The sequence below is a fragment of the Aythya marila genome (assembly GCF_965140915.1).
Source record: "Aythya marila genome assembly, chromosome: Z".
NCBI lineage: Eukaryota > Metazoa > Chordata > Aves > Anseriformes > Anatidae > Aythya > Aythya marila.
This window is the reverse complement of record NC_139080.1, coordinates 51,013,237-51,031,867: the sequence shown is the minus strand read 5'-3', so window position 1 is coordinate 51,031,867 and position 18,631 is coordinate 51,013,237. Positions and strand designations below refer to the sequence as shown.

The window sequence follows — 18,631 nt, the reverse complement described above, 5'->3', positions numbered from 1 at the left end:
GTTCTATTTTCAGTTTCTATTAAATACATTTTCTTACCAAAAAAGAACATCTAAATAAACAACTCCAGTAAAAACATTTAAACATGTCTGGTGAAACATGAAATATTTCAATCCAGAACTCTGAAACTCCTCTTTAGCTAACTTCTTTTACCTTATTTTTCCATTGCCGAATTGTAAAATAATTTTTCAACAGGGATCTCTTGTAGCAATCTACCTCTCTTTCACGTGGTGATTAAACAAGCTGCTTGACCATAGTGGATCTGGACAACTTTAATGCTGAGTACTCTTTTCAGTGCTTCACTGAACAGCAAATGAGATAAATGCATGCTTACATAATTTGCTAAGTTGGTGGTCTAGCTATGTAAATTAAATATATATATTACACATGTTTATTTTAATACACTACAAGTCATTAAAGAAATTTTTAAAATGCAGTGGCCTAGAGCACTACTGAATATTATCATCTGGAATCTGATACCGTTCAACCTGCTAAAACACAAACTATGTTATTGGATGAAAGCCAAAATGAAAGACAGAAGTAAAAGAAGATGAAGAATGTAAAACAATACACTTTCAATAGCTTTAGGAGAAGTTATTAGATAGGAATTTGAAATTTCACTTGTAAATCAATCAAGACAATGATAGAACGGAAGTACGTTCTGTTCCAAGATGTGTCTTTGTTACATGAGGTAGCTGGTCATACAAAGAATAATGTGACATTTGTAATTATGGGGTCAACCAGAAGGACAAAAGCAATGAAGAATCAGTTATCACTCCCACTTAAAACAAAAACAAACATCAAACAAACAAAAACACTAAAACCAAAATTATTTTAAAAGATCATACCATACACATTAAAACTATTGTGTGCTGACAGAATAAAGAGATAACAGGAAACATTCAGCAACACCAAAAGGCAAATCTAGAGATTTTTGCATCTTGATGTTCTAGTTAAGAAGATAACCAGATCTCACAATTAGAGGATACGCAGAGACAGCTGCAGGGAAGTATTTCTACTGCATTTCCTTCCAGTCCATTCTGAAAGATTAAGGAGTGTCTATATTAATTCCCTTTGACATAAATGGGCGATGACAATAGGCTGCAATGTGTGGGGGTGATGCTTGCCATATGTTTTTTGACACAGTTGAAGTAGCTATTTTTGAAACTGGATAAAACAGGAGTTTTACAATGTGACATATGGGATAGAAATGAGCTGTACTTACAGTAGTCATTCTCCCTCTTGGTCTAGATGAACTGTTTACAGGATGTCTTCAAGATATGAACTGGTTAAATGATCAAAACAGGAGCATATCTGTACAGCTCAAGTTTTATGCATCTTTTATCAAGGGAGAATAAAATCAAAAGTACAGATTCTCTTTTGAACATCCCTACCATCATTTGAGTCAGATTTTGAGCTGCCAAATTAGTTTTCCAGAATTTATAAAGATACCTGATGGGCACGTTTGCATTGCCAATGGTATTGGGCAGTTAAGATAAAAGATCTCTGAACTGTTTTATTACAAAATGACTGGCTTATGGTCCCAGTGGCCCATCTGAGCAAGATCATCAGACATTATGCTTTCTTTGCTAATTCCCTTCTTTTCTTAACCAAGTAGCCACCACCTGCCTCTGAACAGAGATGTTTTCCTAGAACCAAAAGCATTATATGAAGAAAGAAAATGCAAACACTGCCTGAAAACATAGCCTCTAAGAGTGGCCAGTGTCAGGATTGAGCATGGGGAAGTTCAGAGTAGCAATTAATAAACTGATCTGGGAAGAATTTTTTTCTAATTGCTTATATTCTGACAGAAACATATTCAGATCTTTAAAATTTTATTTTACCTGAAAACTGCTGATGTTTTTACTGGACATTAAAATGTCTAGTCCTTTCTTCCCACCTTACTAAGCATATCACATCTGCATCAACAAGTTAATTATGCTGTGTGTCATTACTTTTAAATTTCGTTGATTATCCTATTCTATTAGAAAAGTAGACAGTACCTCTCTGTTTTCTCTCTTCCATGGCCTTTTACCACTTTTGCACCCATCTACCAAGTCCCTTTCTATCTGACCTCTCTAAAGAACCACAGGCTTTTCAGTCTCTTATTTCCCTACCTCTAAGTACTTTTATTCCCCTAAAAATGGAAACCTCTGTCTACCACTGTGTTTTTTGTTTGTTTGTTTGTTTGTTTCTTAAACAGACTAATCAGAACTGTGTCTATGTTATTTAAAACGTAGGTGGGTGACTGCTTGAATCTTCATAAACATTAAATTTTCTTATGTTTCCCAGGAACCATCCATTCAGGTCACCCTAAAATTATCATTAAAAAAAAAAAAAAAAAAAGAGTTCAAAAATATTTTTAGGAAGAAAAATGTTTCTAACAAGTGATTCTAACTTATATAAAGATACAGGGCTATATATATACATGTATATATATATTATTGTAATATTTTGGTGTGATAATCTTCATAGTCCAGTGATAAACTCTTTGAATGGTTTCAGGTGAGTCACTATCTAAGCATTTAAAGACTTTCAGAGCACATATGGAAACACCCCAAGAAAAGAAAAGAACACCCAACCACAGTATTTAGGCATTGTTCAGGAATACAATAAATTATACAGCAACTTGTCCTGCCAACATATCTTAAAAAGCTACACAAAGGACCCACAACTAATATCTGTAATGCAATCTGAAGTTCTAAGATAAAAACTTAAAGCAAGGGAAAAACAAGTACATTACTACAAACCTTTTTTCAGCTCCCACTGCTTATAAGATTATAATGAATTTGACTGCCATTGCTATTAGTAATTTCCCAGATGAATCTGTGGGTGGAACAAAAATATAGAAATGAAAACTGAAAGGGCATTGTATGTTTAAAATATCCACCTCCACTTACACACAATAAATTTGATTGAAGCTGTCATCTTTCCATGCCTCAGTTTTCTCCTTTGTGAAACAAGTCAGAAGACTATGCTCTTTCACAACTATTAAACTTCTCCTACTTCTTAGTTCCCTTGTCTTCCTACATTCATATCCTTTTCTGAAGATGAAGAGGGAGAAATCATTATTAAAACTAGTTACTAGGAAATATACTTGGTTCTGTACCATTGGTTATACTCCTAAGTGCCATCACTCCAAAGACCATATGCATGCTTGGACACAAGTCCCATATGCACCCATCCTTGGTGATGCAGTGAAGGTCTGTCGTCCTTGACCAGTCACCTAGAATCTCATCTCTTGATGTCTATCAAACTTCATAACCAAGACAACTACATGCCATACCTCCTGAAGTATTTGAATATTAATTTTGAAAGGTTATTGATGAGGTACAATAGAAGTAATCTACCTTTCTCATATTCTTAACTTCCTGAAGGTTAAATTTTGAACTCTTTAAACATAACTCATGAACCAACATGAAAAAATGTATAATGAGCAAATATATAATGTTTTATGCTGCTGGTATATGGGAGACTTTTAGTTTGTCCTTTTAGACGAAGGTATAAAGATTTCCATTCAAACAATGGCACTTCTTACTCCAGACTGTACTACTTAGTTTTAAGTGGCAGAGGTTATTGTGCTGTACTTTGTGAAATATGTTTATGGCATCTACGGGTGGGAACCTGGAGCACAATTCTGCTTTTCTTACCATCTTCAACAGCATCCTAGAATTAATAAGTATCCATCTCCTTGGCATAAGTTTGGCATAAGAGAGGAGTGATAAATTCCTGCAGAGCAAGAATATACAGGACATGTGAATCTCGTTGGCAATGCCTAGTCAGCTTGCCACTCTTATTAAAATGCATGTTTGGACTTCTGCTGGAGAGCAGTAAATCACAAATCTAACTGAATTTGATTTAACTTTTATAAGGCTGACATACAAGACTTGGCAAGTTTAAGCTGTTGCAGTGCTATATAGAAGGAGTCCACTGATTACAGAAAAATATAATGCAAAGAAAATATAATTGAGATATGACTGGAATCAAGTAACAGAAGAAGGCAGCAACAACAAAAATCTTAAGACTCATACTAGTAGTTGCATTCTACAGTCAAGTCATGACAGTTTGGAACTGTTATGAGAGGTGGTAAAATTGTTTGAACAGCAATGGTCAAAAAATGGTAAAAATAAGTCTACACAAAACTGTCAGCCTCGCTAGGACTAGAAAGGCTGTGAATGCAAAATGACATCCTATTAATTTCTATACCTTCTATTAGTTGTGGATTGTTTAAAATTTTCTTGTTTTCCTGTTTTTGAGAAAACTGTTTTATGATCATCTAGATATTTTTCATCTAAACAGTTGATCAGTATTTAAATCATTTATTTGCCTCATTATTTGTCTGACAATTTTCTTAACAAAGGTAACACAGAAATTAGTAGGAAGATGTGACATGGATAGATCACTTATCTACTTCTTGGTGTGGAAAACAGCATTAGCACAAACATATGAAGGAAATGATAAAAATACTTGTCAGAGAAGCAAAAAGATATGTAAATGGCAAAGGAAATTCAAGTGTATCATAGTGACTAAAAATGGTGGGCCTTTGAAACAAAATTTACAGTATCTGAAAGTAACAACGGGTACTACCCAAACGAGAAGTCCTTTATGCTAAGCTATGTGATGATGTCAGCCTGTGGAGCCACAGAGCACCATGCTGAGCCTGTGGCCAGAGGGGAGCCCACCCTGTGCCCTGCCCCAGTTGCCCCCAGGCTGGACTGGGGGCCAGTGGCCTGCCTGAGGAGGAGCCGAGGGCATGGTGGCCGGTGGCAGCCTGAGTGTGGGGCTCCAAGGGATGAGTGCCGTGCCCGGGCCCTCCCAAGGCTGCCCCAGGGAGCCTCAGCCCTGTGTCCCGTGGCTGTGGCCTGGCCGTCAGTTGGGCCCGGGGACAAGGAGAGGTGCCAGTGGTGCCTGCCCACTCCAAGCTGGCATCGTGTTCTTCTTCACACACCTTTATTTCTTACCTTTTCTTTTTGTTTTTTACCTCTATCGTTTTACCAGCCGGTTGCTCAACAGTACCAATAAACGGTGTCATGGTATTTCTTGGAAATGCTTAGTGGTTTTCCATGGGATTAACTGAGGAAAATTCTAAACTAATGTGTTATAATAAGGCATGATTAAAACTATGTTTTCCAAACACTGAACAAAGTAGGCAAGGTGAAAGAGACAAAAAGGATGACCATAGCATTGGTAGCCTCTGTAGTTGGTAGCATCCACTCAGTTTGTACTGAGGGTTTATAGAATGTCAACGAAAATAAGTTAATGGACTAACCGTGATAATAGAAGAGGAGTTAAAAGAAAAGGGCTGCAAATTAATTGTGCAAAATAGAATGTGGTTAGCTGGCTTGTGTTCCTGGAAATACAGATGTCTTGCCTGGTGGGCAGCTGGCCAACCCACTCCCCTAGGCTTCCTTATGAAGTGGATGCCTACTGCAAAGGACATCCATTTCAGAAGCTAATGAATGGGATTCAAAGATGGGAAAGTTATTTTTATCTTCAAGAAACATGATTAAATAAACAAGCAAAAAATGCCACTTTGAAAATGGAAGACGAGAAACAGAAATCACTTAGGTACACTCCTGAAGGGTAAAACAGTTCCTCATCCCTGCATTCTGGCTATTTCCTGTATATATTGAGAACCATCTCCAGTTGAACATTTGAGATAACTTCTGGCACTTTATTCTAGAGAGGAAAGAGATGAACCAAAGAAGGAACTGGGTCATGTAAAATGGACTTTGTTCATGCAGAAGTGTCAGGAAGGAAACATCTAAGTAGGTTCATAGCTCAGGAATAAATGAAATTGAAGGATCTCTGGTGAGAGAGAGTGTGTGATGTCCATCCTGAGCTACCTGGCTGTAATCTGCATGTAAACTTTAGAATCAAAATTACTACTCTGGTCTGGACTGAACACTTATTGAGCATTCAGGCTGTCCACTTTACATTTCAGCAGACTCAACAGTTCCCTGCAGCTTTGCCTACAATACACTTGCTTAGAGACTCAGACACAGAAATGACTAAAACTAGAAACAAAATGAAGAAGGTTTAACGAGGAACATCACTTTGAAGATAAATCAGGCTGGACAAAACAGTCTGTTTGTTTGTATTCATATTTACATTTCCAGAATTCTTGCAATATGCTCATCTATGTTCTCTATGGATCTTGATGGAACTTCCTATAACCACAGCAGTTTAATATAGCAAATGCTATCCCCAGCCTGAGCAATTTCTTCTTCCTAATGCATATACACACCATATACACACTACAGTTTTCAAATGCCAGTCAAAAACAGGAACGAGTCAGGCGTTTAGTACTCTGGATGATATATGATAATTAAAGACCATAATTATAAGAATTTGACATTTAATCTCATTTCGTCACATGGAGACCTTGGCAATGGTTTCTAGAGGCTGTGGAGGTTTGCTGGTCTTGACTGAACTGATATGGCCATGAGAAGAAATTCATTTCCTTAGATACAGAGACAACTAGAACTTTAAAGATAAAAGTGCACCCTAAAACTAGATATGAAAGCTCACAAACTCGGGGCAGGGAGCAAGTGCTGAATCTCCTTCTCCAATTACCAAAAAAGCACAGCATCTTGCAAAAATTTCCATTTCTGGGTGGACATGAGGTATGACCACCACCTTGCTCCTAAGTAAATGCACTGTTAATATAGTATTAAATAGTGAAGTCTGTTGAAGGAGCCACCCAAAATCTCTGGAATGTCAAATACATTAGAAATACCTAGAATCCTTTTGGAGGTACTCTTGTTAACACTTGGTCAGTTAAAACATGGGAGTGCAATGAAGTGTGTGTTAGGGCAATGGAATAGTGAAGACACACAGGAACACATCAAAAGCACAGACAGAACAAGAAAGGCCCCTGAAACAGATTGTTCCCCCGACACATATGGCTGGCAGTAAAAGGGCTTCATTTCTTAGCATCTTAATCACAGGATTTGTCTGGCGGCCTTTCAGAAGTGTTGCTGCAATTACCTTTTCTTGTAAGCTAGGATTAGTATAATACAAATACAGGTAAATTGCCACATGACGATACAGTATTTGTCAGGATTTCATCCAGATTTCTGAGAAAGGCAGCATTACTTAAAAAAACACTCACTTGGATTAACACCTGCCATAATTACAAAGGACACAGTAAACAGCATGGTAGCAGGACACCATTAAAAGTGTGCCTCTACTTGTCATAGAACAGGAAGCAAAAAAGGTGGGAAAGAAAATACAAGAAATGGAGGAAGAAAAAGGACAGATTAGGCCATGTGTTGACTGGGAAAATGTAACATGGAATCACGGTGCAGAAACAGAATTTTTAGATGTTAACAGTGACTGTATCAAGGAACAACTAGGTAGGTAGTATAGAAGAGGGCAAACAATCTTCATTATGGTTCAAGCAGCACAGGGGTCCTGTTTCAGAATTCTAGTGTTGAAGAACTGCATTGCAACAGTGACTATAGCTTGCCCTGAAATTATATCCTTACCAAAAAATATATATATATAAAAAAAATGCACAAAGGCATGCCCCAAATTCACCAGATCTGTGTTCAACAGAATAAAACACATAACAAGGAAGCCTATCAAAGACCGAGATGGATAGGAGACCTAAAATAGCCAGGTTCTTGCAGCTGGTGATTGCTGAAAAATACAATGTTATAGAGAGCAAGGAAATGCATACCACCAATAAAGAACGACCTAAGAAAAGCAGAACTGAAGCTGGCACAGCTAGACAGCAGGAATAAGGCAAGTTACTAGAAGTCATCCTCTGAAAAGCTGAAGTTGTGTCCAAATATATAAAACAAAACCAAAACCACCATCAACAAAAAATAGTAAGCATAACAAGCCTACCCAAACAGAATCTGCGGAACATAAAGTAGTAAGATCCTATCTCTCACACTTACCTGGAACAGCAAGCCTGTCAAGTCTTGATGATAAAAAGAGCACTGCAAGAAGATAAAGCTGTATCAGGCAGCCAAAATGAGTTATCATCTCCCTGCACCGTGGAAGAGGCATGAAAGGTTCCTCTGCTGGAACTCGTTGCAAGGCGTGAATAGAAGGGTTCTGCATGAACAGCAACAAAGCACCAGGTTCAAATGGCACTCAACCCTAAGCTCTAGAGAAGCTCAAGGATGAAACTGCTGAACTCTCTTAAAACCAACATTGGGCCTGAGGACACGAACTTTGGAAATAAGATACCTATTTTTAATAATTTGAGGGGAGATCTGTGGATCAGACTTAGAGGTTGTTATCAGACAATCTGAGAAACCGTAATAAAGAACAGAATCAGTGACCATATTGGTAAATATCACCTTTGGGGTGTCCTGAATCTTCTCGTTTTTAATGTTACTCCTGGGAGTTTTGGAGTCTCCTAATGAATTTGTCAAAATTGGTAGCATTCACAAGCCTGTAGGTAAAGATTTGTTGAAAGGATTTACATGTTTTTCTGAAACACATTGAATAAGGTATCTTAAAGACTTATGTAAACTAAGAAGCCTTGAAGTAAGATGGATGGTCTGTGTTTTGATTAATACCTGGTTTCAAGATAGGAAAGAAACTAGAACTAAGTGGTCTGTTTGCACAATGAAAAGAGATCCTCAGTGGACTCTCAAGTTGGATCACTGTGCGTCTCAAAAGGGATCCAGTAGAACCACAGCAGCACAGGGATGTGTGGAACAGCATCCATAGGTGAAAGGAGTGCACTACAATTCTTATGCTTGGGAAAGAGGCAAGAGATCTAGTGAGAGTCCAGATACCAACCACAATAGTCATAATGTCATAAAGAGTTTGTGCTTTCCTGTATTTCATATTGGGTATCTAGTGAACTCTATGGAGTATCCACTGAAGATGGCAAATGGCAGATTGCAAGCAAAAAGGGAAATCCCTGCAAAAGGATGTTGCAGAAACTTAACGTTTTCGTAACATCAGGAGGAAAAATAGACAAGTTCACAGAAGAGAACGCACCTCTGGCTTAGGTAAGCCCTTAGCCACAATGTCTTGGAAGGTACCCGCAAGACCAATGCTTGCACTGCTCTTAGTCTTTCCTTGGTGGCCACTGCTTCAGGCTGGTGACTGGACTAAATGAACTCTTCATCAGACGCACTACAGCTCTTCTGTTTTGGTGTTCTTATGCTTTAGGTTCATAGGATGTTAGACTCCTTAGTAATACTGACAGCCATGCCAACAGGCCCTTCAGTCCTCCAGCCCTCCAGTCAGAAGGGTTTATCTGGTGACAAGTTGCATCTGTGATAATAGTAAACCAATTCCATCTGGTATTCCTTCTGTAGGTGTGTGTGTATGTGTATTATATATGTCTACATAAATAATAATCTAATGTTCTTTACTTTCTAAACTACCAAAACCTAATTTGGAACTTTCACTAGTGCTTTTGCATCTTTGACAGGACACTGAAACCCTCCACAGTTCCTCCACACTTTGTAAATAGTAGTAATATTTGGTGGTAAATAATCTTAGCTAGCATAACAGTAATTTATTCCTTACTGTTATTTAATGTATTGGTTTTGTTTTGTTCTCCAATGACACCCAGACTCTACTATGTTAGTGCTTCAAATAGTGCTATGCCATGAAATGTTTACTTGAGAGCTTTATGTGAATATCCTTCACCATTTTTTTCTTCAAAGTGTATTTTTTGGAATCAATGACACACTTAGCAGTCTGATAGGGAGTGTGTGCCTTCTATTCCCACTTACTGTTACAGATTCGCTCACCTTTCTCACAGGCAATGTGAAGTCCCAGGACCTTTATCAAGACTTGGTCCATTTATTCGTGTGTTTCCTGTATAGCGGTATTTAATCCCTTCCATGTTTTCAGTTTTGAGTGGTCTGTTTTCCGTACTGATCTTCTTTCTATTCTTCAGTCCTCTGTTTCCTTGTCTTTTGTTGGGACTGTGGTAGTATCCCGAAGTCTTTGCTTCCTACAAAGCCAGTATTCATCATCATCTCACATAACGTGCACTAGGTGCACACAACAAACTTCATTTGCTGTGAACACTATAGCTGTCATTTCCTTTAATTCCCATAAGGCTCTCCCTCGTGTGGATTCATGTACCCCTACTCCTTTCTCATTAGGATGATGTGCTCTATCCTAGGGCTTTTCTATGCTCCATTTTCTTCTCACTTTCCACCTAATTCCCTCGTTCTGCTTCTCAGAAGGCACCCCCTCTTGAAGCTCAAAAGGCAGGGTTCTATCTGCCACCTGTTCTGCTCAGACCAGTGGTTTGGCTGCCCTCAGTGTGACTGAAACCTACCATCCCTCAATTCTGGGAATGTAGAATTGCAGGACTAGCTAAATGTTCAAGCGATCCTTCACAAGACAGAAAAGCGATCCTTTAAAAGACAGAAGAGAAATTGGCATTAAGCAGGCTGTAGGCCTTGCATGTGTAGCCCATACATATCCAGCCATACCCACAGAAAACTGATTTAAAATAGTTAAGAATCCTTATATAACCCCATTGTACCTAGGAGTATGGGAGCTTGTAGAAGCTGCCTCTTTTGTTGTTGTTGTTGTTGTTATTAATAACAGAGAATTGATGGAAATCACTAATGACCATTTCCAAATCTGTATTGCTTCCAAACCACTTACCAGAGGACAAATTTTCTGCAGGTGTGCATCACTCAGTGTTTATGTCTGCTTATGCAAAACGTATGGTGGAGAATTTTCTTTTCATCAGCTATTCAAGTGCTGTCTGCTTCCTGTTCTGATGTCCTTTATTCTGACTTTTTATCACCCACTGTTTTTGAAGTTCTTGCCTATTGGCAAAAGTCAAAATTGCCTCATGGTTTAACCTTTTACTTTCCAGTTCTCTCACTGATTTTCATGTTTGTGCTTTACACTCTGAAATTTTCCCAAACTGTTTCTTGTTATCTGTTACTCTCTAGAGCTTTGGAGTCTGTTAAGAAACATCTCAAAAAAAACAGAGGTGTATGATTTCTGTTCTTTTGTACAATAGCGTCTGAACAGGAAACACTCACAAAAGCATCCGTGTCCCCACCTTTGCAGCCTACTGAAGTGTCCTCAACTCTTTTATGCACTCATCTATAAAATTGAAAAACTTCTTCCTCTAAGTAATTGTTAAGAAAGAAAAACAAGCTTTGTTTTCAAACTCCATCCCCTTTTTTGTTGGATTATGTCACCAAATTTGTTGTGAATTCAAGTAAGACATCAGAGATGCAGTGAGCTAGAAAACGGATGTTGGCCATCAGACTTTGCTAGGCAGTAAGGAAAAACATTAAAAAAAAGCATACAAGCAAACAAAAAAAAACACAATTAGGAAAAAAAAAGATTTGACTAGAACCAAGAAATACGAACCAAAATGTTCTTGAAGTGAACTGCTGCCACTGCTTGACAGGACTAACTTAAGTGAATGCTGTGAATGTTAGCTGAATGATTTTTAATTACTAAAGAAGGTGCTTTTTGGTGTGTGTGGGGATGGACGGATGGACAATGATGACACTGTCGCCCAGCTCTCCCGCTACTCTGTAAGCTATTACCTTCAAGAATAAGGAAAATAAAAATAATCGATGAGTTGGCCGGTCTGTTAGTTTCTGTCTTACCGGGGAAGCAGGAGGATTTTGTGTAACTGAGGTTCAGCCTCAGCAGTGACTTAATGGATTATCCAGACACCTACACCCGACTGAGACAGAAGGAAAGGTCGGAAAGGTTGCATTTAAAAAAAAAAAAAAAAAAAAATTGAAGCAGGGGTACGCTTTTAGGGAAAGAATACCTTTGTGGGGGGCAGGGCCGGCAGGACAGGACGCAGCCGGCACCGAGCCGTGCCGGGGGCAGCGCGTTGGGTGAACGCCTTCACAGCGCCCATCTCCCATCTCCCATCCCCGCGCTCACCCGTCCCAGCCCCACACCGTCCCACACCCTCCCGCCTTCACCGAGCCGCGGGAAACCGAGAGGGAGGAGCGAGAAAAAAAAAAAAGCGAAAAAAAAGCGAAAAAAACAAAAACAAAAACAAAAAGCGGCGCCCGCGGCAGCGGCAGGGCCGGGCCGTTGGGCACCCGCCACCTGCGGCGGGCGGCTCCTGAGGCGGCTGCGGCGCCGCGGGGCTCCTCTCGCGAGACGCGGCCCCGGCCGGGCGGGCTCCGTGCGGCGGGCAGGGGCCGGGGGGTCGCGGCCCCGCTGCCGGTGCCGCTGCCGGTGCCGGTGGGGGCGGATGCGGCGCCCTCCGTCGCCGCTGCCGGCCGCGAGGAACCGGCGGCCGCCGCCCTGCCCGCCGGCGCTCCGCCGGGCCGCGCCTACCGAGGGCGGGCGGAGGCTGGCGGTGCCGGCGGCCTCCCCGCCGAGCCGGGAAGCCAGCGGGCGCGGCCCGGCCGCCTCGCCTCGCAGTTCCCCAGCCCCGCCGCCGCCCGCCCCGCACCGCCCGCCCCTCCTCCTCCTCCTCCTCCCCGGCCGGGGGCTGCGGGCGCCGCTTCCTTCCCGGCGCCCTTGCGGGGCCCGCGCGGTGCTGTCAGGGCGGCGCCGCCGCGTAACGGGCGCGATCGGGGCGAGGAGAGAGAGGAGGAGGAGGAGGAGGAGGAGGGGGGGGGCGAGCGGCGGCAGGAAGGCGGGGAGCGGCGGGCAGGGAGGGAGGGAGGGAGGGCGAGGGAGAGGAAGGGGGCGGCGGCGGGGGTCGGGCGGGGGGCGGCGGCCGGCCCGGCGGCATCATCACCTGGCGCTGCGGCGGGGCGGCGCCTGGCGTTGTCTGCGGCGCGCTGCAGCCCCGGGCGCTGGTTGGCGGCTTAAAGCAGCGGAGCCGCCGCCGCCGCCGCGAGGGGCGGTCAGAGCAGCCGGGGCCGCTGCTGCTGAGCGTAGCGCTCGCCCGCGGGCAGCCATGGAGGGGAAGCAGCAGCAGCAGAAGCAAAAGCAGCAGCAGCAGCCCGGCCCCGGCGAGCTGAAGGTGCCGGGGGCGGTGGGTGAGGATCCGCGCGGCGAGGAGGGGAAGGATGCGGGCACGGCCGGCGGCGATGCGCTGGGCAGACCGCTGGGACCCACGCCGAGCCAGAGCCGCTTCCAGGTGGACCTGGTGGCCGAGGCCGCCGGGCGCCCGGCCGAGCCAGAGCCCCGCAAGGCGAGCGGGGAAGGCGGCGCGGCGGGGAAGGGCGGCGAGGAAGCCAAGGGGCGCTTTCGGGTGAACTTCGTGGACCCGTCGGCCGGCGACGAGAGCCCCGGCGAGCCCGGCGGCGGCAGCTCGGAGGGCGCCAACGTCAGCTTCCAGAACGGCGGCGACACGGTGCTGAGCGAGGGCAGCCTGCACTCGGGCGGCCACCACCACTACTACTACGACACCCACACCAACACCTACTACCTGCGCACCTTCGGCCACAACACCATGGACGCCGTGCCCCGCATCGACCACTACCGGCACACGGCCGCCGACCTGGGCGAGAAGCTCATCCGGCCCAGCCTGGCCGAGCTGCACGACGAGCTGGACAAGGTGAGCGCCGAGGGGGCTGCCCAGCGCCCTGCGCCTCGCACCGCGCCTCCGCGGACACCCCTCGGCCTCCTGGCGGCGCTGCTCCGGGGGCAGCCGGCTGCGGGTGCCGGCCGAAGGGCTCCCTTCCTCCAGCTCCCCCCTCCTTTTATTTGTTTTATTTCATTTTATATATATATATATATATATATATTTTTTTTTTTTCCCTCCCCCCCTCCGTGCCGCAGTGGGTATTCCCCCCAGCGGGCGCCAGGATGGGGAGGAGGGAGCTGCGAGCGATGGAAGCGGTGCTAAAAAAGGAGGAGGAGGAGGCGGCGGCGACGCGCGCATCGCCCGGCTTTCTGGGGCCCCTGCTTTTTGGGGATGCCCCTCCTTGTGGGGAGGGGACTGGGGGTACCCTGCACCATATGGGGTGGGGTGGGGTGTGGGGGGGTGCTGGGGAGGTTTGGGAGCCCAGCGTGCCCGGCTCCAGCTGCCCTGCAAAGCCGGTTTGCGCAGGCTGGCAGTGCTGAAGGGCAGGCTGCGGGCGAAGCTGCACCCGGTGTGTTTTTGGGGTGATGAGCCGCGTTGAACCATCGCAGCGCTGCTTTCTTGCAGCATCTGGGCGCTTGGACGCGCGCTAGTAATAAGTACACGTTTCAGCGGGTCTTTCTGCTGGCACAGGGAAGCGAGGGAGCATGTGGGCCACATCCTAATGAGGCGAGGAATGCTCTGCTTCCAGAACTCTTTCCATCCTGCCTCTCGCTCCTTCTAGGTGGAAGCCCGTGAGAAAATGTCTTCTGAGACCCCTCGCACCGTTGTTAGGCAGCTTAGTGCATCTGTACTGACTTAGTATTTTTATTTTTGTTGATTATTTAGCTGTGTTTCTTTGAAACTGTGGCCCTATCTGTTCTGATAAAGGCGATTGTTAGTTGCAGGAAAGTATCTCTGTGGCACAATTAAGATTAGATATCGGAGTAATTACAAACAGTAACAGTGAATTACTGTTGCCTCTTAGGTCTTCTCATGACTGAGTTATATGACATTCTCTGAGTTGGTGTGGAATGGAAGTGGACGATTACTGTCTTGTGCCTGGGGCTAGAGATGCTGTAAAGAAAAAGCCATGCTATCTGCGTAGAAACACAGTGAATCTTTTTCAAATTTGTCACACCTGGTTCCTAACCAGATGAGAAGGAGTAGAAGGGAGAAGTTCGTTAGATACTCTGTTCAGTAAGCAAAACATAACCTGAAATTCTGAGCCTGGCAGGTACTTATTCAGTGTGTTTACACAATAGCAGTCAAGGAAGCTCTTTATGATACCATTAAGACATTTTGGTGCATAACCAGACTTAGTCTGGAACTGCACTTTCTGTAAGTGTCTATAAGTCTGTAATTTCTTTGTATTTAATTTAAAGGATGGCAAGCAATTTTCTTGGTGGGTTGTAGCTAAGAAGAGCTGTGGACAACTTAATTACTGAATCATTCTCAAAACAATTACATTGTAAGCATTATTTAACTTAAAGTATTAATTTCTAAAATGTCCTTAATTTGATATGCAGTATGGATAGGTATCCAAGCGAAGAAGAGACTTTTTAAAAAATAAGTAATTCCCCCCGCCTTCTTAGAAACTTGAAAAGTTAACCCCTTTCCTTAGCTGTGGGTCTTTGTACTAGCTTACCTGTACAGCATGTATGTCAAAGGCTTAGTAGGGCAGCTAGTATAAACATTCTAGTCCAACTGAATAAAATTTAGACTAAGTAAAGACCTATTGTTACACCCACAAAATACTTGCTTTTCTGTGGGAATTGTTGTTGGGTTTCTGTCCTGATCAACTTCTTGGATCCAGTGCATCAAGATGGGCAATTATTTTGCATCACAACTGATTGAAATGTGTTCACCAGCCATGTGGTTTGTTGCTTTGAATTTAGCTATTTCACGTTGCAGGATGTTTGCACTGTACACTGGCTTCAAAGGTAAATGCATGTTGAGAGGCAGTTACAGTATTGCTCGTGCTAGTAACAATTAAATAACATTTTGTTTTTTTCATAGCCTTGTTTACAAACTTCATATGTCTAACAGTTCTTCTCATTCTGTTCTCACAGAAGAGCCCAACACGGGGATGATGCAGTTTGAGGAAGATACACGTGTACACAAGAGTTTGCCTTGTCACTATAGAATAGGTTTCTAACCACCTCAAGTGTTGTTTAATCATTGCAACTGAAACTCTTAGAGTAGAAAGGGGTTGTTCTCAAAACTGGTTGTGGTAACACAGCTGGGAGATGCTCCAGTACTCATGTGGATGAATTGCATGCTACTGATCTTGGTCCCTCACATTAAATTTAAGGTGAGGAGCTTGTGGCTTATCAGTGGCTGCAAATAGCCACAGTGATCAGTTCGTTGCTTACCCACTTGGTGTGCATTAATCTCTCCATCCTCTAGAGAGACGGCAGAGGGAATTTTGTCATACTGTTACAGCTGCTAATGTCATAGATAAGGTGATGCTTTGCAGGAGCATCGGTCTCCAGAGATGTAGAGCTGTGAGGATGGTTATCATTAACAAAGAAGTGGGAGGGAGACAGCACACTGTGCTGCGCAGGTTTTTGTTGCAGTTGCAACACTGTGCACTGCCCTGAGGAGGATCCACTGAGAGGATCTCCTTCAGTCATAACAAAGACTAAAGTGTCTTAGCTTTTCTTTTCTTCTTATGTTTCAGTAGTTTTGCCAACGACTGTAAGTAAGCCTACAGCCTGTAGAATGCATTCTGTAGGCCTTTGTCTTCCTCAATACAAAAATCACTGTGCTCTAATATAGACCTTACAGTTCTGGAAGGCAAATGCTTTTAAAGCATTCAGAATTTGATTGTTGAAATTATTCATTACTGTGCATTAATTTGTATTTTTTTATGTTGCATTGCCTTAATTAGGGAGTTTGTTTTTTTGGAACAAGAAACTTAAGTCTGTGAATGATTCTGATTTAATATACGCCTTTTGTTCTGTCACTTACAGCTGTGGTAAGTAGATGGTATGTAAACCAAGCCCTCTACTGGTAGCTTTGTTCTGTTGTTCACTAAGTACTTACTGAAAGTACTAGTTGGTTCCTTTCACAGGCTATAAGATGGTGATCTCAGAGGAAGATCTTTCTCCTGCCTAAAATAAATGGGGAAAAGGGGGAAAAACACACCAAAAGACACTTAGATGCACAACTTTGCTTCCTCAGCCACAAATCTATGCATCTATCCTTTGAATTTGGAGACAGGAGTAGGAATAATGTTACTGATTGTCTTGATGCAGGATTCATTCTTTCTTGCTTTTTTACTCAAGTTGGTTTACTGATCCTTGTAACTGTTTTTCAGTCTTTGATTTGTATTTTGTTGAAAGCTCTTAACGTAAAACATTCAGCTGCATATGGCACTACTTCTTAACAAAGAATGTGTAATCTCTTGAAAAGGGTGTGAAGGGATGCAAGACACAGACTCCTGATGGCTCTTGAACAGAAGGCCTTTATTGCTGTTTTTTCTCCACTACATATACTTTCTCTGTAACCCCATGTGCTATACATGTGCCTGAATTGGTCATACAATTGGTTAGAGACCCTCAGACACTCACCTCAAGCCAGCCAGCAATTGGCCACTGCGCAAAACTCATCTTTAACACTGCAGCCAAGTTAATCTCGACCTTGCTCAAGTTTTTGTTTCTAATATTTATTTCCTTGTTATTTCTAATTCAGGGATGTGTGAAACAGCGCAAAGCCACTTGTGAATTCCTTTCCCACGATAGTGAATGGCTACTGTGTCCCCAACTTTTTTCTAGTGCTTTTCTCTGTTAGTCTGTAAAGAAGACAGCCTGGTTAAAGATGCATAGAAGACTAAAAGGTGATTTTAGCCTGTTAAGTAGGCTGACCATGTTACGTGAGGTCTGTCTGAAATCTGCTTTCTCCCTGCTGCCCCTTTTAGAAGGCAGGAACTCGTTTGCAGGTAGAACTCTTCTTGCAGCACATTGCCAAAGCCCCCAGTCAATCAGTAGGCCTCTTAACTCTTGTGTTGGTGTGGTTTAATTCAAATAGCTTCTTTTCTTTCTTGCTGTATATATTTGTAAGGAATACTTGCATTTCTTTCTGAATTTCCATCTTACTAAGATGAAACATGAGAAGCTCTCTTATCCAGGCTTGGTCATTATGCTTTCAGACATCCTAGAAGCTTTTCATTTGTAATTATTCTCGTTCTCAGTTTTTGAAGAATGGTGAGCTCTGTGCACCTGCACTCAGATGTGGCTTTTACTAGCTGTGTGCAAAATGGTCTTTCATTGTTGTTGGTTTTTTTTTTTTTTTGTTTGTTTGTTTGTTTTTTAATCTGTGTGGAGAATCATCACTTTACTTATTCTGGTACCACACAGTTTTTGCACCTCAAGGGTCATGGTGATAAGCAATATTATTAATTACTCCTGTTTGCAGCAGTTGTTCATATTAGTCCTCTAGGGTTTTTTTTTATTAGGGCCATCTGTATTTTCAGATCTGTTGTATGAATCTCTTTATCACATCTATGTGATGTCTTTAGTCTAAAACACCTGTAGATTAACAGAACCCTTGTACAGTCTTCAGCAAACAGCTAGTACTGTTCATACTGTTGTTTTTGCTTTGTTCCGGAGACACTAGAAATAACTGAGAGCTGTTAACAGTATATAGTTTGAAAATGCAAGTGTGGGCTGCTGCTGAAAGGTGTAAACTGCTCTATTCTCATGGTTGTGTTTGTATTTATACGGCTTAAAGTTGGATCTGGAAACCAGTCTGGTTTATGGAAAGCAACCCCTACCTTGTTATTTCGCCCCCCCCAACTGCAGAAATCTTGTACTGCATGAGGTGGGTTTGTGCCCTGGTACAAAACAGGAGTTGTCTTCATTTTGATGGCACAACTGTGTCAGTAAAAAAAAAAAAAAAAAAAATGTTGAGCATGCACCCCCAATATATGTTAATTTGTAGATTACACACATGTACTCCTCTACTAATATTATGTATACTATAAAACATGCACATAAATAGAAGTTAAAGGATGAGATGGAGATGAGAAAAACTGCTTCAACAATAGTTTTAAATTTTGTTTGTTAACATTATGAAAAAATACTCTCTTCTCACACTCCGGTGGATTGTCCTGCACACACATTGGTTTGTGTGCATCCCTCCTTGGAGATTACTGCAATACACTGAAACCCCTGAGCACT

General features: G+C 42.8%; 1 protein-coding gene and 1 long non-coding RNA gene across 4 annotated transcripts in view; both read left to right on the top strand.

The window, feature by feature from the left end:
* Positions 1-11,748, top strand: part of LOC309889714 — a 37,519-nt gene extending 25,771 nt beyond the window's left edge. The window contains exon 4 of the long non-coding RNA XR_014319305.1: positions 11,428-11,748. This is a non-coding gene — a long non-coding RNA (uncharacterized lncRNA). The remainder of the gene's footprint in view (positions 1-11,427) is intronic.
* A 907-nt stretch (positions 11,749-12,655) lies between these two features.
* The window catches only part of SLC12A2 (solute carrier family 12 member 2), a 63,206-nt gene continuing 57,230 nt past the window's right edge, over positions 12,656-18,631 (top strand). For all 3 annotated transcript variants that reach the window (XM_082783266.1, XM_082783267.1, XM_082783265.1), the window contains exon 1: positions 12,656-13,442. In XM_082783266.1, coding sequence (XP_082639392.1) covers positions 12,840-13,442 — 603 coding nt within the window. In that variant the 5' untranslated portion in view covers positions 12,656-12,839. The remainder of the gene's footprint in view (positions 13,443-18,631) is intronic.